Source organism: Suricata suricatta, chromosome 11 (assembly GCF_006229205.1).
Source record: "Suricata suricatta isolate VVHF042 chromosome 11, meerkat_22Aug2017_6uvM2_HiC, whole genome shotgun sequence".
Taxonomy (NCBI): Eukaryota; Metazoa; Chordata; class Mammalia; order Carnivora; family Herpestidae; genus Suricata; species Suricata suricatta.
Genome location: NC_043710.1, coordinates 109,023,475 through 109,035,818, shown reverse-complemented (window position 1 = coordinate 109,035,818; position 12,344 = coordinate 109,023,475). Strand labels below are relative to the sequence as shown.

Genomic DNA, 12,344 nt, shown 5'->3' with positions numbered 1-12,344 from the left:
GGGGGGGGGGGGGTGACTGGGGTATTTAAATTAAGACAGCTAGCTGTAGAAAGAAAGAACCCTAACGTCAAGTCTTCCCCCCATACCTGATAGATGAGGAAACAGAGCTTAAAGTCATTTGCCTCTTCACATTGTGGGAGAAAATCGGGTTATTTCTCCACCCCTTTGGTGTTTTAAAGTCAGTAAGCAGGCACCGAGGACAGGAATGTGAATGATGCAGGTGCTTCGAGCCTGATTACACCCCAGAAAGGCTTAAGACACTTAGGCCACAAGCTCTTCTTCCAGGTCCTCTGACCTTCTGAAAACAAAACACTTCCCCCTTTTTTGGCTTCTGAACACTAGCTCCTTTTCTGGGAGTTGGGTATGTACTTTAGATTCTCGGGCTCAGCGAGCTGCACCCCAGGTTAGCAGCCCCAGCCCCAGGCCTTGACCGCAGAAACAGCTGCGAGCCCTGGCCTGAGGCGTACTCACTCCTCTCGTGAAACAAATGCAGTTCCCAGTCGTTTCCACTTCTCTAAAAGCTTCGTTGGAAGAACTACGAAGGAAGGGAACTTTCTTCCTAAAGAAGGAAGTGCCCTGCCACAAGTTGCTAATTCTGAGCCTCCTCTTTGGGAGCTTGCAGGCTCTAGCGTGTCCATAAATACCCGGTTCCGTCTTAGATCCTCCCACCTGCGTGCCCACAAAGCCCTTGATTGATTAGGGGACACCTGGGTGGCGCAGTCTATTAAGCGTCCAACTTCAGCTCCGGTCATGATCTCACAGCCCATGGGTTCGCGCTCCACATGGGGTTCTGTGCTGACAGCTCAGAGCCTGGAGCCTGCTTTAGATTCGGGTCTCCCCCTCTCTCTGCCCCTCCCCCACTTGCTCTCCTCTCAAAAATAAATGTTAATTTAAAAAAAAAAACCTTTAAACACTGCTCGTGGTCTCCTGAATGAAGTTGACAGTCATGATCTAACTCCAAACTACCCTGCAGTTTTATACCATCCCAATGCACATTCTGTGCTGGGTGACTGACCAGGTCACAAAACACCATAATTCTTTCTTTCTTTTTTTCATCAACATTGCTCAGGGCATTCCCTCTGCCTAAAGTGGGCTACTGAAGTTCAATCCATTCCTCAGAATTCAAATAATCTCTTCCTTACCAGGCAGTCCAGCTGGAAATAACCCTTTCCTCCTCTAAATGTCCATAACCATTTATTCCTAGAGCGACCATACGTTAATTTATGCTACACTGTCTTGTTGACTTTGGTCTTCCACAGTACCTAACACGGTGTAGGTACACAGGGTATTTTCCCCCCTCATCATCAAATTGTATTGTTTGTACAAATTGTATAGTTTGTACTTTGTTTCTGCTGAAGAAGACCTATTTCTTTAAATATGTAAATGACCACCTCTCATATTTGAATAAAGCTGAGTGACCGGTTCTCTCCTTAAACACTCCCAGATGGGATCCTATTCAAAGGAAGACAGAATTCTGCTGAGATGATAGTTTTCGATTTTCACTTCTAAACCGAAGTTAATGAGTGGGCACCTGGGTGGCTCAGTCACCTGTCTGACTTGGGCTCAGGTCATGATCTCACCAGTGAGTTTGAGCCCCGACGTGGGCTCTGTGCTGACAGCACCAAAACCTGCTTGGGATTCTCCCTCATTGACCCTCCCCCGCTCACACTCTGGGTCTCTCTCTCAAAAAATAAACAAATACACTTTAAAAAGAAATCAGGGTCACTGGGGCGCCTGGGTGGCTCAGTCGGTTAAGCCTCCGGCTTCGGCTCAGGTCAGATCTCACGTTTGTGGGTTCGAGCCCCGCGTCGGGCTCTGTGCTGACAGCTAGCTCAGAGCCTGGAGCCTGCTTCAGATTCTGTGTCTCCTTCTCTCTCTGCCCCTCCTCCTCTCATGCTCTGTCTCTCTCTGTATCAAAAATAAACAAAACATAAAAAAAAATTTAAAAAAAAGAAATCAGGGGCACCTGGGTTGCTCAGTCAGTTAAGTGCCCAACTTTGGCTCAGGTCACGATCTCACAATTCATGAGTTCAAGCCCCACGTCAGGCTCTGAGCTGTAGCACAGAGCCTGGAGCCTGCTTCACATTCTGTGTCTCCCTCTCTTTCTCTGTCCCTCCCCCACTATGCTCTGTGTGTGTCTTTATCTCTCTCTCTCAAAAACAAACAAACACTAAAAAATAATTTTAACTGATGTTAATGAAAAAAAGAAGGAAAGATTGACTTTTTTATTTTTAATAATTTTTACCTTGCTTGTTTTCAGAGTGTACTCAAGATGGGATTGGATTGTTGATCACAATGACATTCTTATTCTGGGTTATTCTAGAACGAGCTCAGTCTGTATCATCACATCATGTGATATGTGGCACTTTTCTTACATTTCACCTTCAGCCAGACCACATCCTCATTCTGCACCTGAATGTCAGCTGGTTGACTGAACACATTTGAAAAGTAAATGCTCTTCCGAGGTGTGATATGTTGTTTGTGTTCTGTGAACTCTGCCCAATGCATCAGCCGAACCGGGAAACTGATCATTCCATGGCAGATGATTCCAAGGAAGCTTCTAGATGAGGAGAAGGACCAGGGCAAGAACCTCTACTGCATTCCAAGGCAGAGGGAAAGGGCTGTGGGGAGAATAAATGAAAACTCCGGACAACAGGCAATGAACCAAAATGTGGAGAGGAACAGAGACAGAAATAGCTAAAAGAGTCTGCAGGTCCCTTAATCCACAGGGGGAAAATCCTGACATCCTGCTGTCTTCATTCTAGCCAGCATGGTGCCCAGAGATCCAGGTGGCAGACAGATGACAAGCCCCAACAGGGCTGGAAGGAGGGTAGGGGCTGCCTCACAAGGCAGGTCACTCACCATACTCTTCCCCCAGAGTTGTTCTTCGAGCCATTCATGACTCCAGCAAGATGCTAGGAAGTATCCCCAAGAGGAGGCACCCCCAACATGGCCCAATAATTTAAGTAGAAAATTTTAGGAGATTGGGGGGGGGGGGGGGGTCAAGCAAGTCCACTAGAGGGAGCTCCGACCAACTCAATACCACAGGGAGCCAGGCAAAGCCTCTGAGCACCTGTCTGAAACCCAGTCTCGTAAGGGAATAGGGGAAGAAAGACAATAAACTAAGTCCCCACAAGGGAACATCGCCCACTGAATACCCAGTTGAAACCCAGGCCCTACAGGATTTACAAAATCAAAGACTTAAAGACCAGGAAACTGAAGTTGAACAAAACTAAATGCCTTACCCAAGTTTTCATAACTGGAGGAGGGACTAGAGCCCATGGCCCTTCTCTAACCAATGTCCTTTCTTCTACATGTGTAGCCTCTGTGTCAGCACTCTGGAGTCCGTGGGTCTTTCTCTGTGTCTTTCTCTGATTTGACAAACTCTCTCCCTTCTCTTGCATCTCGTTCCCTCGCACACTACAGAATGCCTTCCCCAAGCCTCATACTGTCATTTGCTGATGAGCCCAGGGATGCAAACTGCCCGGAACGGCTCCTGTGAGCGCCTCTCCTCTGCATCAGCACAACAGCACCGTGCCAGATGTGTAAATCTGTAATCTGTACGTCTCCCCACTTCAGGCAGTGCTACATGCAAATGAAGCATACTTACTGAGCTCCAAAGCCCTTCCTCCTCAAACTACGTTTAGAATTTAGGGATAAGGAGAGAATTGACCATCTGGGACCTTGCTATTTTAAGCTTTGTACTTGGCCCATCCCACCTGTCTGTGATTCCATGTTTCCCAGTTACCTGGACAACACTCAGCCTCCAGCCTCCGGAAACCCAACCTCCCAGTTCTCAGCCCTGCCCTCAAAGGAAATTTGTCACCCTGGATTGGCTCCCAGAACCCAGGCTCCTCCTCAGGCTCCTAGCTGGTTGGGCCTTTTCTCTGCCCCTCTCCATGAGTGGGTCACCCTACAGGGAAACACAACAGAAGCAAGAGAGGATCCTACAGGTGGGACAAGGAAGGGTAAGGATGATGGGAAGCGGGAAGGGACAGATACTGAGGTTTATTTTCTCCAAAGGAGGGTGGAAAGGAAAGATTTCTGTACATAGACCCTGACTGGTACAAAGAGACAACTCCACCTTCCCCGTACCCCAGGCTTGCCTAAGGGTGCAAGGAGACCAAGAATGGAAGCTTCTAGAAGGTATAAGAGAACAGGCTTGGAGACTAGAACTCTGCCTCTCCTGGAACTCCTGGTCCAAACTAGGGGTCAGGAAAGCAACCCTAAGTCCAGACTTAAATACAAGTCCTCTGCTTCCCCAGGACAGCAAGGAGATGCCACCTAAGACCAAAGGAAAAGGGATGAAAGCCCGGACACAGAAGGAAAAAAAGAATGTGGGTGCTGGTGAGTGAGGGTGGTTGGAGGGAGCGCCTCCTGCCTCTCCATGCTCTGGCTGGGAGACCACGCAGAGGTGCTCCGGAGAGAACCCGGCCCTCTGCGTGATGAGACAGAGCTTTCACGACCCTCCCCTTGTTCCCTCCAGGGCCCGTGGAGCTGGGAAATTGGGGGAGTCGGCATGTACCCACTCCATGGTGCCCTTCTGGCTCTGTGCCTTCCCTGTGTACTTATCACACATATTCTGAGTGCCCACTCTGTGCTGGGCAGCCAGGACACAGCAGTGAACTCAGTAGGCCTGCCGTCAGGGATCCTTAGATCTCGTGCAGGAAGAAACCTCAGGGTATGGGATGAGGACAGGGAGAAGTGAAGAAGGCTGAGGCTTTGCCAACCTGCCAGGGCAGATGTGGAGGCCAAATCCGCGCACAGGCTGGCAGTGCTGGAAAAGGAGTCGCTCCAAGACCGCTTGGGTAAGAAAGTGGAGGCTCTGGGACAGTAGGGGCGGGATGGGGGCATTTCCCATCCTCAGAGGCTCAGAGGCTTGGAGCTGTTGCAGGGGGCTGAGCTGACCTCTGTCCATCCCCTGGTGGAAAAAGAACTGACATCGCGAGGAAGGGTTGGCGGGGAAGGTTGGTGAAGACAGCTACTTTTTATAAGCAGAACACAGAGGGAGTTTTTCCTTCCTCGTGAGGAAGAGCTCATGGCATTCTAGGGACAAGCCGACCAACCCAGAGGGAGAATGAGAGGCTGGAAGCCTGCCCCCGGGTTCCCAGAGGTGGGCACGGTCCATCCAGACCAGGGGGCCCCGTGGGACCTCCCGCCAGTCGTGAGGACGGCTCTGGGACTTTTCACAGCTCTGCGGAGGGACGAGGCCCGCAGAGCCAAGGCTTCTGCAGACCAGCTGAGGTGGAGGCTGCGGGTCCTAGAGGCCGAGGTGGAAGAGGCCCGAGGCGAGGGGAAGGCCATCTATGCAGGTGTGTGGTTGGTTGGGCAGGTGGGCAGGAGACTGGCGCCTGGGCAAGGACAGCCAAGAAGGCCCGAGGACACAAGGAAGTGAAACAAGGAGGATTGCCATCTGCCATGCCCAACTCTAACCTTCCCGGCTCAGTGGGAATCAGGCAGGTCCTGAAGAAACAAAGGAAAGCCTCCTGGGATGCAGGCAGGAACCTTCCGGATCAGGATCACGCCTGAGGCCGTGTGCTTGGGGGAATACAAAACGCAGCCTTGGCCTTTATCTCCTTCATCCCCCAGGGAGGGAGTGAGGGTGGGGCTACATTCTGGGTCCTGGGCTGGAATGGGAGGGGGGGCTGGTTTCCCAGCTCTCCCCCAGCTTTGCAGGGTCTGCCAGCCTCTCAGAATCACAAGAACCACCGAGAAGGCCTTTACACTCCTGTCCCACCGGACCAAAAGGCCCGCCCCACCCACACGTCCCTTCCTTTCTCCACCATTCCCTGCACACTGGGGCCCCATCGCCCTCGGTCTCCACCACAGAGATGAGTCGTCAGCGCCGCGCCCTGCAGAAGGAAATGGAGACCCGGAGCAGGCAGCTGGAGGAAGAAGTGAGGGGCCTTCGGGAGCAGCTGGGTAGGCTTCCCCGCCCCCAGCCCACGAGGCCCAGGACCTGACACAGTCCATCTCTGTGGGCGCCTGGGTGGTTCCGTTTGCTGAGTGTCTGATCAGGTCATGATCTCAAGGGTCCTCAGTTCCAGCCTCGCATTAGGCTCACTGCTGTCAGCACCAAGTCCACTTTGGATCCTCTGCCCGGCTCTCCCTCTGCCCCTCCCCTGCTTGTGCTCTCTCTCTTTCTCTCTCTCTGTCTCTCTCTCAAAAATAAACATTTTAAAAAATAAAAAAAAATGTTTAAGTCCTTCTCTAGACTACTATCTAGGCTCTCCTACCCTTTCTTTAAAAAAAATTTTTTTTCAACATTTATTCATTTCCGAGAGACAGAGAGTGAGCAGGGGACGGGCAGAGTGAGAGGGAGACACAGAATCCAAAGCAGGCTCCAGGCTCCAAGCTGTCAGCGCAGAGCCCAACGCAGGGCTCGAACTCAGAACTCACGTACCGCAAGGTTATGATCTGAGCTGAAATCGGATGACTTAAGCCGTAACTGACTGAGCCCCCCAGGCGCCCACTCTTGCCCTTTTCCCCACCAACTCTCCCACCATGGAGGGTTGGAGTAGAGGGTTCAAAGTGGCAAAAACCTCTTAAGTTGTAACTAAAAAAGATCTGAGTCTCTTACCCCGTCTTCCTCTCTCAATAGTCTCTCCAAATCCAGATCTTTCTCCCCACCACTGCCGTTATCTGTCATGAGCAAAACGTATTCTCTCTTAGCTGATTTTTGCAATGAAACTGAGGAAACATGTTTGACTTACGTTCACATGCCTCGTGCATGCTCAGTCCTACATAAGTACTTGCTACATAAAGGAATAAACCTTCCAGATAAGCAAAAGTGTAAAAAACAGGAAGTTTTCCCTTTCTCTCTTGGTTACGGGATGCAGTTGAGCGATGTGACTGCGCACACGAGCGAGTGCTTTCACAATCGTGGTCTCCAAGCTTTCTCAACCTAGAGAAGCCCCGTTCAGCTGTGCTTACCCAGGAGTTGCTTTTCTGCCACACAGACCTTGAATGCCTTTCCTCATCCTTGTCTTGTCTCGAATTTAAAGTCAATCAGCATTTATGGAGCACCTCCTGTATATGTTAGGTGTTTGCCCATATACCCTCACATTTAACTCACAGTGAGCCTGTCAGGTTTGTATCATTCTGTCTTCAAAGATGAAGAGACCTGGGCTCAGAGAGAGACATGCCTGCGGTCCCACAGGTAGACAAGAGGCGACAACCAGACTCTGGACCCCCATCTCCTGTCCTAATCCCACTTCTCTCTCTACTGTACCTTAAAGGTGTACATCCGCTCTTTAGAGGGACTGTGGGAAAATTGATGATACCGGGGGTGGGGGGGTCTGGAATGATCCCAGTCATGCTCTGTTCACAGCAGCGTCACTACTCACTCCTCCTTCTCCTTCTGCCCGGCCCCGCAGAGACGTGCCAGAGGGAGGCTGAGGCCGCGCAGCAAGAGGCAGAGCAGGCCCTCGGAGAGCGGGACCAGACTCTGGCTCAGCTTCGAGCACACGTGGCAGACATGGAGGCCAAGTACGAGGAAATCTTACACGTAAGCACCGCTGTTTGAATCCCACCTCCCCCAGCCCCCCAAGCCCCAACAACAGGGCAGGGGTAAGGAGAAGCAGCATCTGCACAGGGAGATCGGCTCCGTCTTGAAGGCGGACAGCCAGGGATCAAACCATGTCTACTAAGCATAAGCTCTGAGAAGACACTGGCAAGGAAAGCTTATAGACTAGCCTGGGGCACCCCTCGCGCTGCCCTCTCCCTTCCTGGGGCCTGAAGCTCGATGTCTACAGGGCAGCCTGGACCAACTCTTGGCCAAGCTGAGAGCGGTCAGGCCCCAGTGGGATGGGGCTGTGCTGAGACTTCATGCCAAGTACAAGGAGCAGCTCCACCAGTTTGGACTCAACCCCCTGGATCTCTGAAGCTGTAAGCCTCTGGCCTCTGGGGCTCTTGGAGGCTCCACCAATAAAGCTGTCTTGATGCAGAACTCAGCAGAACTGCGGGCTGTGGCTTTTTGGCAGAGGCGAGGACCTCTTGTGTGGCAGCGTGGTCTGGGCTGGCCCGTTACTCCGAGGACGAGAGGAGAGAAACCTGACAAGCTCCCAACTCTCCTTTAGAGAGCCTGGGTCCCAGGCATGGAGTCTGGGGCTGTTCTGGTCCTTTCAACCACCGTCCCGTACCCCCCACCAACACCGGCAGCCAGATTTGTGGGAGAAAGGCCATTTCTGTAATAGACCAACAGTGACCAGGCACCAGCCCCCACAATCCTAAGGTGCCCGTAGAGGGGAGGTGCAGCTGGTCTCCAAATCCGTGCAGCACACCTGAGACTCCTGGGGTCAGCCTTCCTCGGGCGCGTTCCGGACGCCGCCATCCCGGCCGGCCCACAGCCCGTCTAGAAAGGGAAATCCCTGTGTTTCTCCTCTGTTTTAGCACAACCCTCCCGTCCTACTTTACTTCTGGTCAAATGTGGGGGGGCGGTTGCCACACCAAGAAACCCTCTAACAGTTCTGTGCACACCAGCTGGGTGCCTGACAGTGTAGCTCCATTCTGGCACCACTGGTGTGAAGAGAGCCTCAGATCCCCGAGGCTCAGCCCCGCAAGACGGTCCCCACTTCTGACGCCAGTGTCACACCCAGGCGCTTCTGACAACTGGCCAAAACACAAAGGTTCCCATGACCCCGCCAACCCCCTCCCCGCCCACGGGTTCCATAGTTTGCCAAAGTGGCTCACAGAACTCAGAGAAACATTTTCCTCACAGGATTGCCAGTTCATTAGGAAGGGCACAAGTCAGGAGCAGCCGGACGGCAGTACACACAGGACCAGGTGTGGGCTGGTGCCCCTCTGGGCGCAGCGCCCGCCAGCACCGCTGGGCGGTCAGCCGCCCAGAAGTTCCCTCAACCCCGTTCTTTTGGGTTTTTACGGAGGCACAAGCAACGAAACCACTGGTCACTGGTGATTAACTCAACCTCCAGTGTCTCCCCGCGCCCGGGAGGTCGGGGGTGGGGGTGGGGCGGGGCTGGAAGTTCCAACCCCCTCAAATCACGTGCCAGGTCCCCGGCAACCCGTCCTCCATCCTTAGGTGCTTTCCAAAAATCACTGCCTTAACAAAGCTGGATGTGCTTGAGAGGGGCCTGTTATGAATAACAAGACACTTTTCTCTTACTACTTAGGAAATGCCAAGGGTTTTAGGAGCTCTGTGCTGGGAAAAGGTATAATTTATTAAAAATCACAAAACCACACCACTCCTTCTTTTCAGGCAGAACTTCATCCTTGGGACACAACTCCCAAGGCTCCCAGGCCCCCTAGTGGGCCTGCTGCGGCCTCTGGCCACACCCTCTTCTGGGAGGTTAGGCCCCTGGGAAGGGAGGGAAACCCTGGGCAATCCTGTGATTGGGGGTGTCCAGAATCCTAGGGCTGCAGCTTCTGGCTTAAAGACAGCTCCCAGCCCCTACTGTCGCAAGCAGGAGGATGAAGTCAGGGAGGCCTCTGAACACACGGCTCTGTGTCAGGCAGAGGCGGACTACAGGAGCTCAGAGGCCGGAGCCCAGTCCTGAGCAGAGAGAGAGCAGAACAGGTCACTCAAGGACCAGACGAGCTCCATTTCCCTGTCCCCACCCACACTGGAATGCCCAGGAATGTGGCTTGTTCCTCGGGCCCTTCTGTCCCCACCTGCGATGGCCTGAGTCCCCACCTGCATGCCTCCCACTGCTTCGCCCTGCGACCCCCTCTCTGGCTCCCTCTGTCTCTCTCTGGCTGCTCGCAGCCCACCTGTCTCTTCTTCCTTACCTCTCCGAGCCCTGGGGGAGTCGAAGCTTCGAAGCCCTGGGGAGCCCTGGCGGCCAGCTTCAGGCAGAGGGGTGGCTCAGCCTCAACCAGCTGCTGAAGCTTCTCCACGTCATTCTCCCCACCCAGGGGGCACCCATTCACCTCCAGAATCACATCTCCCATCTGCAGCCCCGCCCGGGCAGCTGAGCCTCCTCCAGTGACCTGGTGAAGGGGGGGTTACAGAACATGGGACACGATGGAAAAGTTGCTGGATGCTCTAAGACCTTGGGAGGGAAGCAGACAAAGGCTCATCACTATGCAAATGAGTGGATAGGGCCTAAGTCACCTGGGAGATGAAGAGGCGAGGCTCCCTGGCCACACAGGTGAGTCGGAAGCCATAGCCACCCCCGGGCCCAGGGTACAGGAAGCACTGGCGGGAGCCACACGGGGCAAGAGACGTGGTTGTATCTTCAACTGGTAGGTCCTTGGTTTCAACCAGAGAGGCCGAGCAGTTTTCCTGGGGAGACACAGGAGCCTCTGTGCTCTCCAAGAAGAGAAGTGGGGACAAGCGGACCTGGAAGGAGGCAGAGAGAACAAACCAGCGGCTTCTCCCCCCACCAGAGCCCTGCCTCGTTCCTGCCTCCACCCCAGCCCCCGCCCCTCAGCTCGCACCATGCTGAAGAAGCGGTCAGCCTCAGGGTCGACAACAGTGAGGGAGGCAGAGGAGCCCTGCGCCTGGATCCTGGACACCGTCTCCTCGTGGCCCAGCCCCTCCACGCTTTCCCCAGCCACGGCCACCAGCCGGTCCCCAGCCTGCATCCCTGCTTTCTCAGCTGGCAGTCCTGGGTCCACCTCCCACAGGAACTGTCCTAGGACATAAACATCCTCAGGGCTCCTGCCCCGCTCGCCCTGGCGGCGGCCAAGGCCGCTGTGGGTACACTGACGGACTGACTCGGGGTGGGGGGTGCACAGTGCGAGGAGGCTCAGGGCTGCGGATACCGCTTAGTGTGCACGGAGAGCCGTGTGGGAACACGCAAGTGTCCACCCTGAGACAGGCCTCCCCTACCCGCCTCAGGGGCTGCCACTCACCAGGTTGGCCATCAAGACCTTTCTCTTCCCGAAGCAGGAACCCAAAGCCCTGGGGCCCCTTCTGTAGGTGCAGAAGGCGTGGCTTGGTGGGCAGTGCCCAGCCCTCCGCCAGGGGCGCAGCCAGGGGCACTCCCAGCCGGTGACACTGCTCCTCCACCTCTGGCCCGGCCACCAGCAGGGTCACTTGCTCTCCACTCTGCCAAAGCTGCAGGGGACCCAGCAGGGCGTCGGCATCAACCAGCTGGGCAGAGAGGGCAGAGGCAGGCTGTCCTGGAAGCCCCGGGAAGGAGGCACTGAGGGTGGGGGAGAGGAGAGCCTAGCAGGGACCGTGAAGGGAAGGATGGCAGGAGACACAGGGTCAGATTGGAAGATGAGTGCCAGGGGGAGGAGTCTGCTGCCGGAGGCATGGCCCCCGGGCCCAGATGGGTGAAGCCGGATGGGGGAAACCGTCGGCCATACCTTCCTGTTGAGTTGGTTGTAAGTCAACTTGTCCACGCTGACCCCATTGACCTCCAGCAGCCGGGCCCCAGGGGGCACCCCCGCCCGCTCAGCCGCTCCTCCAGCACTCAGCACCAACCAGAAAGGACCCTGATAACCTGGAAGCCACAAAATAAAAAAAAAAAAAAGCAAGTTTCGGTCTGCCGCCTGCCCAGAACTGGGCTGGGACCCCACTCTGGGCCTCCCTCCCGCGCCTCGGGGCTCACTGAAGGTGACACTGAAGCCAAAGCCGCCCTCATCTTTCACGATGTGACACAGTCGGGGCCGGACCCCGGAGCCGAGCTCAGGAGACAGGTGGGCACTGTTTCCCTGCCGAGCTTGAACCGCGTCGTACACGTGCTGCGCCACAACCGTCAGCAACACGCGGGGACCGCTGGCCCGGATGCGGCGCAGCACCTAAACAGAGTGCAGGAGGCTGGGCCGGCCCCTCTGGCCCACGCCCCCTCCCCGGAACCTGCTGTCTGGATGCCCTCCCCCAACCACCCCGACCTGGGCAGCCCTAGGTCCTGGGAGCTGGGGGAGGCTGAGGCTTAGGGACTGCGCCCGTGTGTCTAGGGAGGTGGCCTTCTCTCCCTCGAGGTGCTGAGGGGTGCTCTCCTGCACCACCGGGAGCCCGGGCCAATCTCACCGAGGCATAGTCTTCATGTTCCACCACGTGGCCGTTCACCCCTAGGACCCGGTCCCCTTCCCGAAGACCGTGGTGCTGGGCAGAGGTGCCTGGCTCCACCCTGCACACCACAGGCACAGCCTTGGCCAGCTCCTGCCTCAGGTGGAAGCCAAAACTCCCGCCCTTCTCTTTGCTCAGCAGACAGAAGCGAGGCCGCTCCAGACTCCAGAGATCTGGAAGGGGAGGTAGGCAACAGTAAAGGGGGAGGAGAGGGGACATGGCCCCAACACAAGTCACCTTGTGCCTGGCAGGCGCTACCCCTGTGATAGGGTACCGGGCAGGCTCCTACCCAGTTACGTATTGGGCAGTAGGGCCAAATCCAAATGTGGGACGAGTGGCTTGGACAAAAGGAAACACCCCCCCC

The 12,344-nt window shown here is 55.2% G+C and overlaps 2 protein-coding genes across 8 annotated transcripts; one reads left to right on the top strand and one right to left on the bottom strand.

Annotated features, from left to right (window-relative positions):
* The first annotated feature begins 3,865 nt into the window (after positions 1-3,865).
* CCDC153 (coiled-coil domain containing 153) lies at positions 3,866-7,958 on the top strand. 4 transcript variants are annotated; one of them, XM_029915279.1, is made up of 7 exons: positions 3,866-3,953; positions 4,266-4,347; positions 4,743-4,808; positions 5,193-5,312; positions 5,830-5,922; positions 7,377-7,507; positions 7,755-7,958. In XM_029915279.1, the coding sequence occupies exons 1-7, from the start codon at positions 3,900-3,902 to the stop codon at positions 7,881-7,883; spliced, it is 675 nt and encodes a 224-aa protein (XP_029771139.1). In that variant the 5' UTR covers positions 3,866-3,899; the 3' UTR covers positions 7,884-7,958. The 4 variants fall into 4 exon arrangements, with proteins under 4 accessions (XP_029771139.1, XP_029771138.1, XP_029771141.1 ...); XM_029915278.1 differs by having other exon boundaries at positions 3,867-3,968; XM_029915281.1 differs by having other exon boundaries at positions 3,931-3,953; positions 4,271-4,347.
* A 1,195-nt stretch (positions 7,959-9,153) lies between these two features.
* PDZD3 (PDZ domain containing 3) lies at positions 9,154-12,316 on the bottom strand. Of its 4 annotated transcripts, none has more exons than XM_029956938.1 (8): positions 11,942-12,316; positions 11,520-11,709; positions 11,275-11,411; positions 10,816-11,131; positions 10,399-10,595; positions 10,073-10,300; positions 9,748-9,948; positions 9,154-9,511 (listed from the first exon to the last, which is right to left on the bottom strand). In XM_029956938.1, exons 1-8 carry the CDS (start codon positions 12,197-12,199, stop codon positions 9,482-9,484), a joined length of 1,557 nt encoding a protein of 518 aa, XP_029812798.1. In that variant the 5' UTR covers positions 12,200-12,316; the 3' UTR covers positions 9,154-9,481. The 4 variants fall into 4 exon arrangements, with proteins under 4 accessions (XP_029812798.1, XP_029812799.1, XP_029812800.1 ...); XM_029956939.1 differs by having other exon boundaries at positions 10,073-10,243; XM_029956940.1 differs by having other exon boundaries at positions 10,816-11,056.
* Between the last annotated feature and the right edge of the window lie 28 nt (positions 12,317-12,344).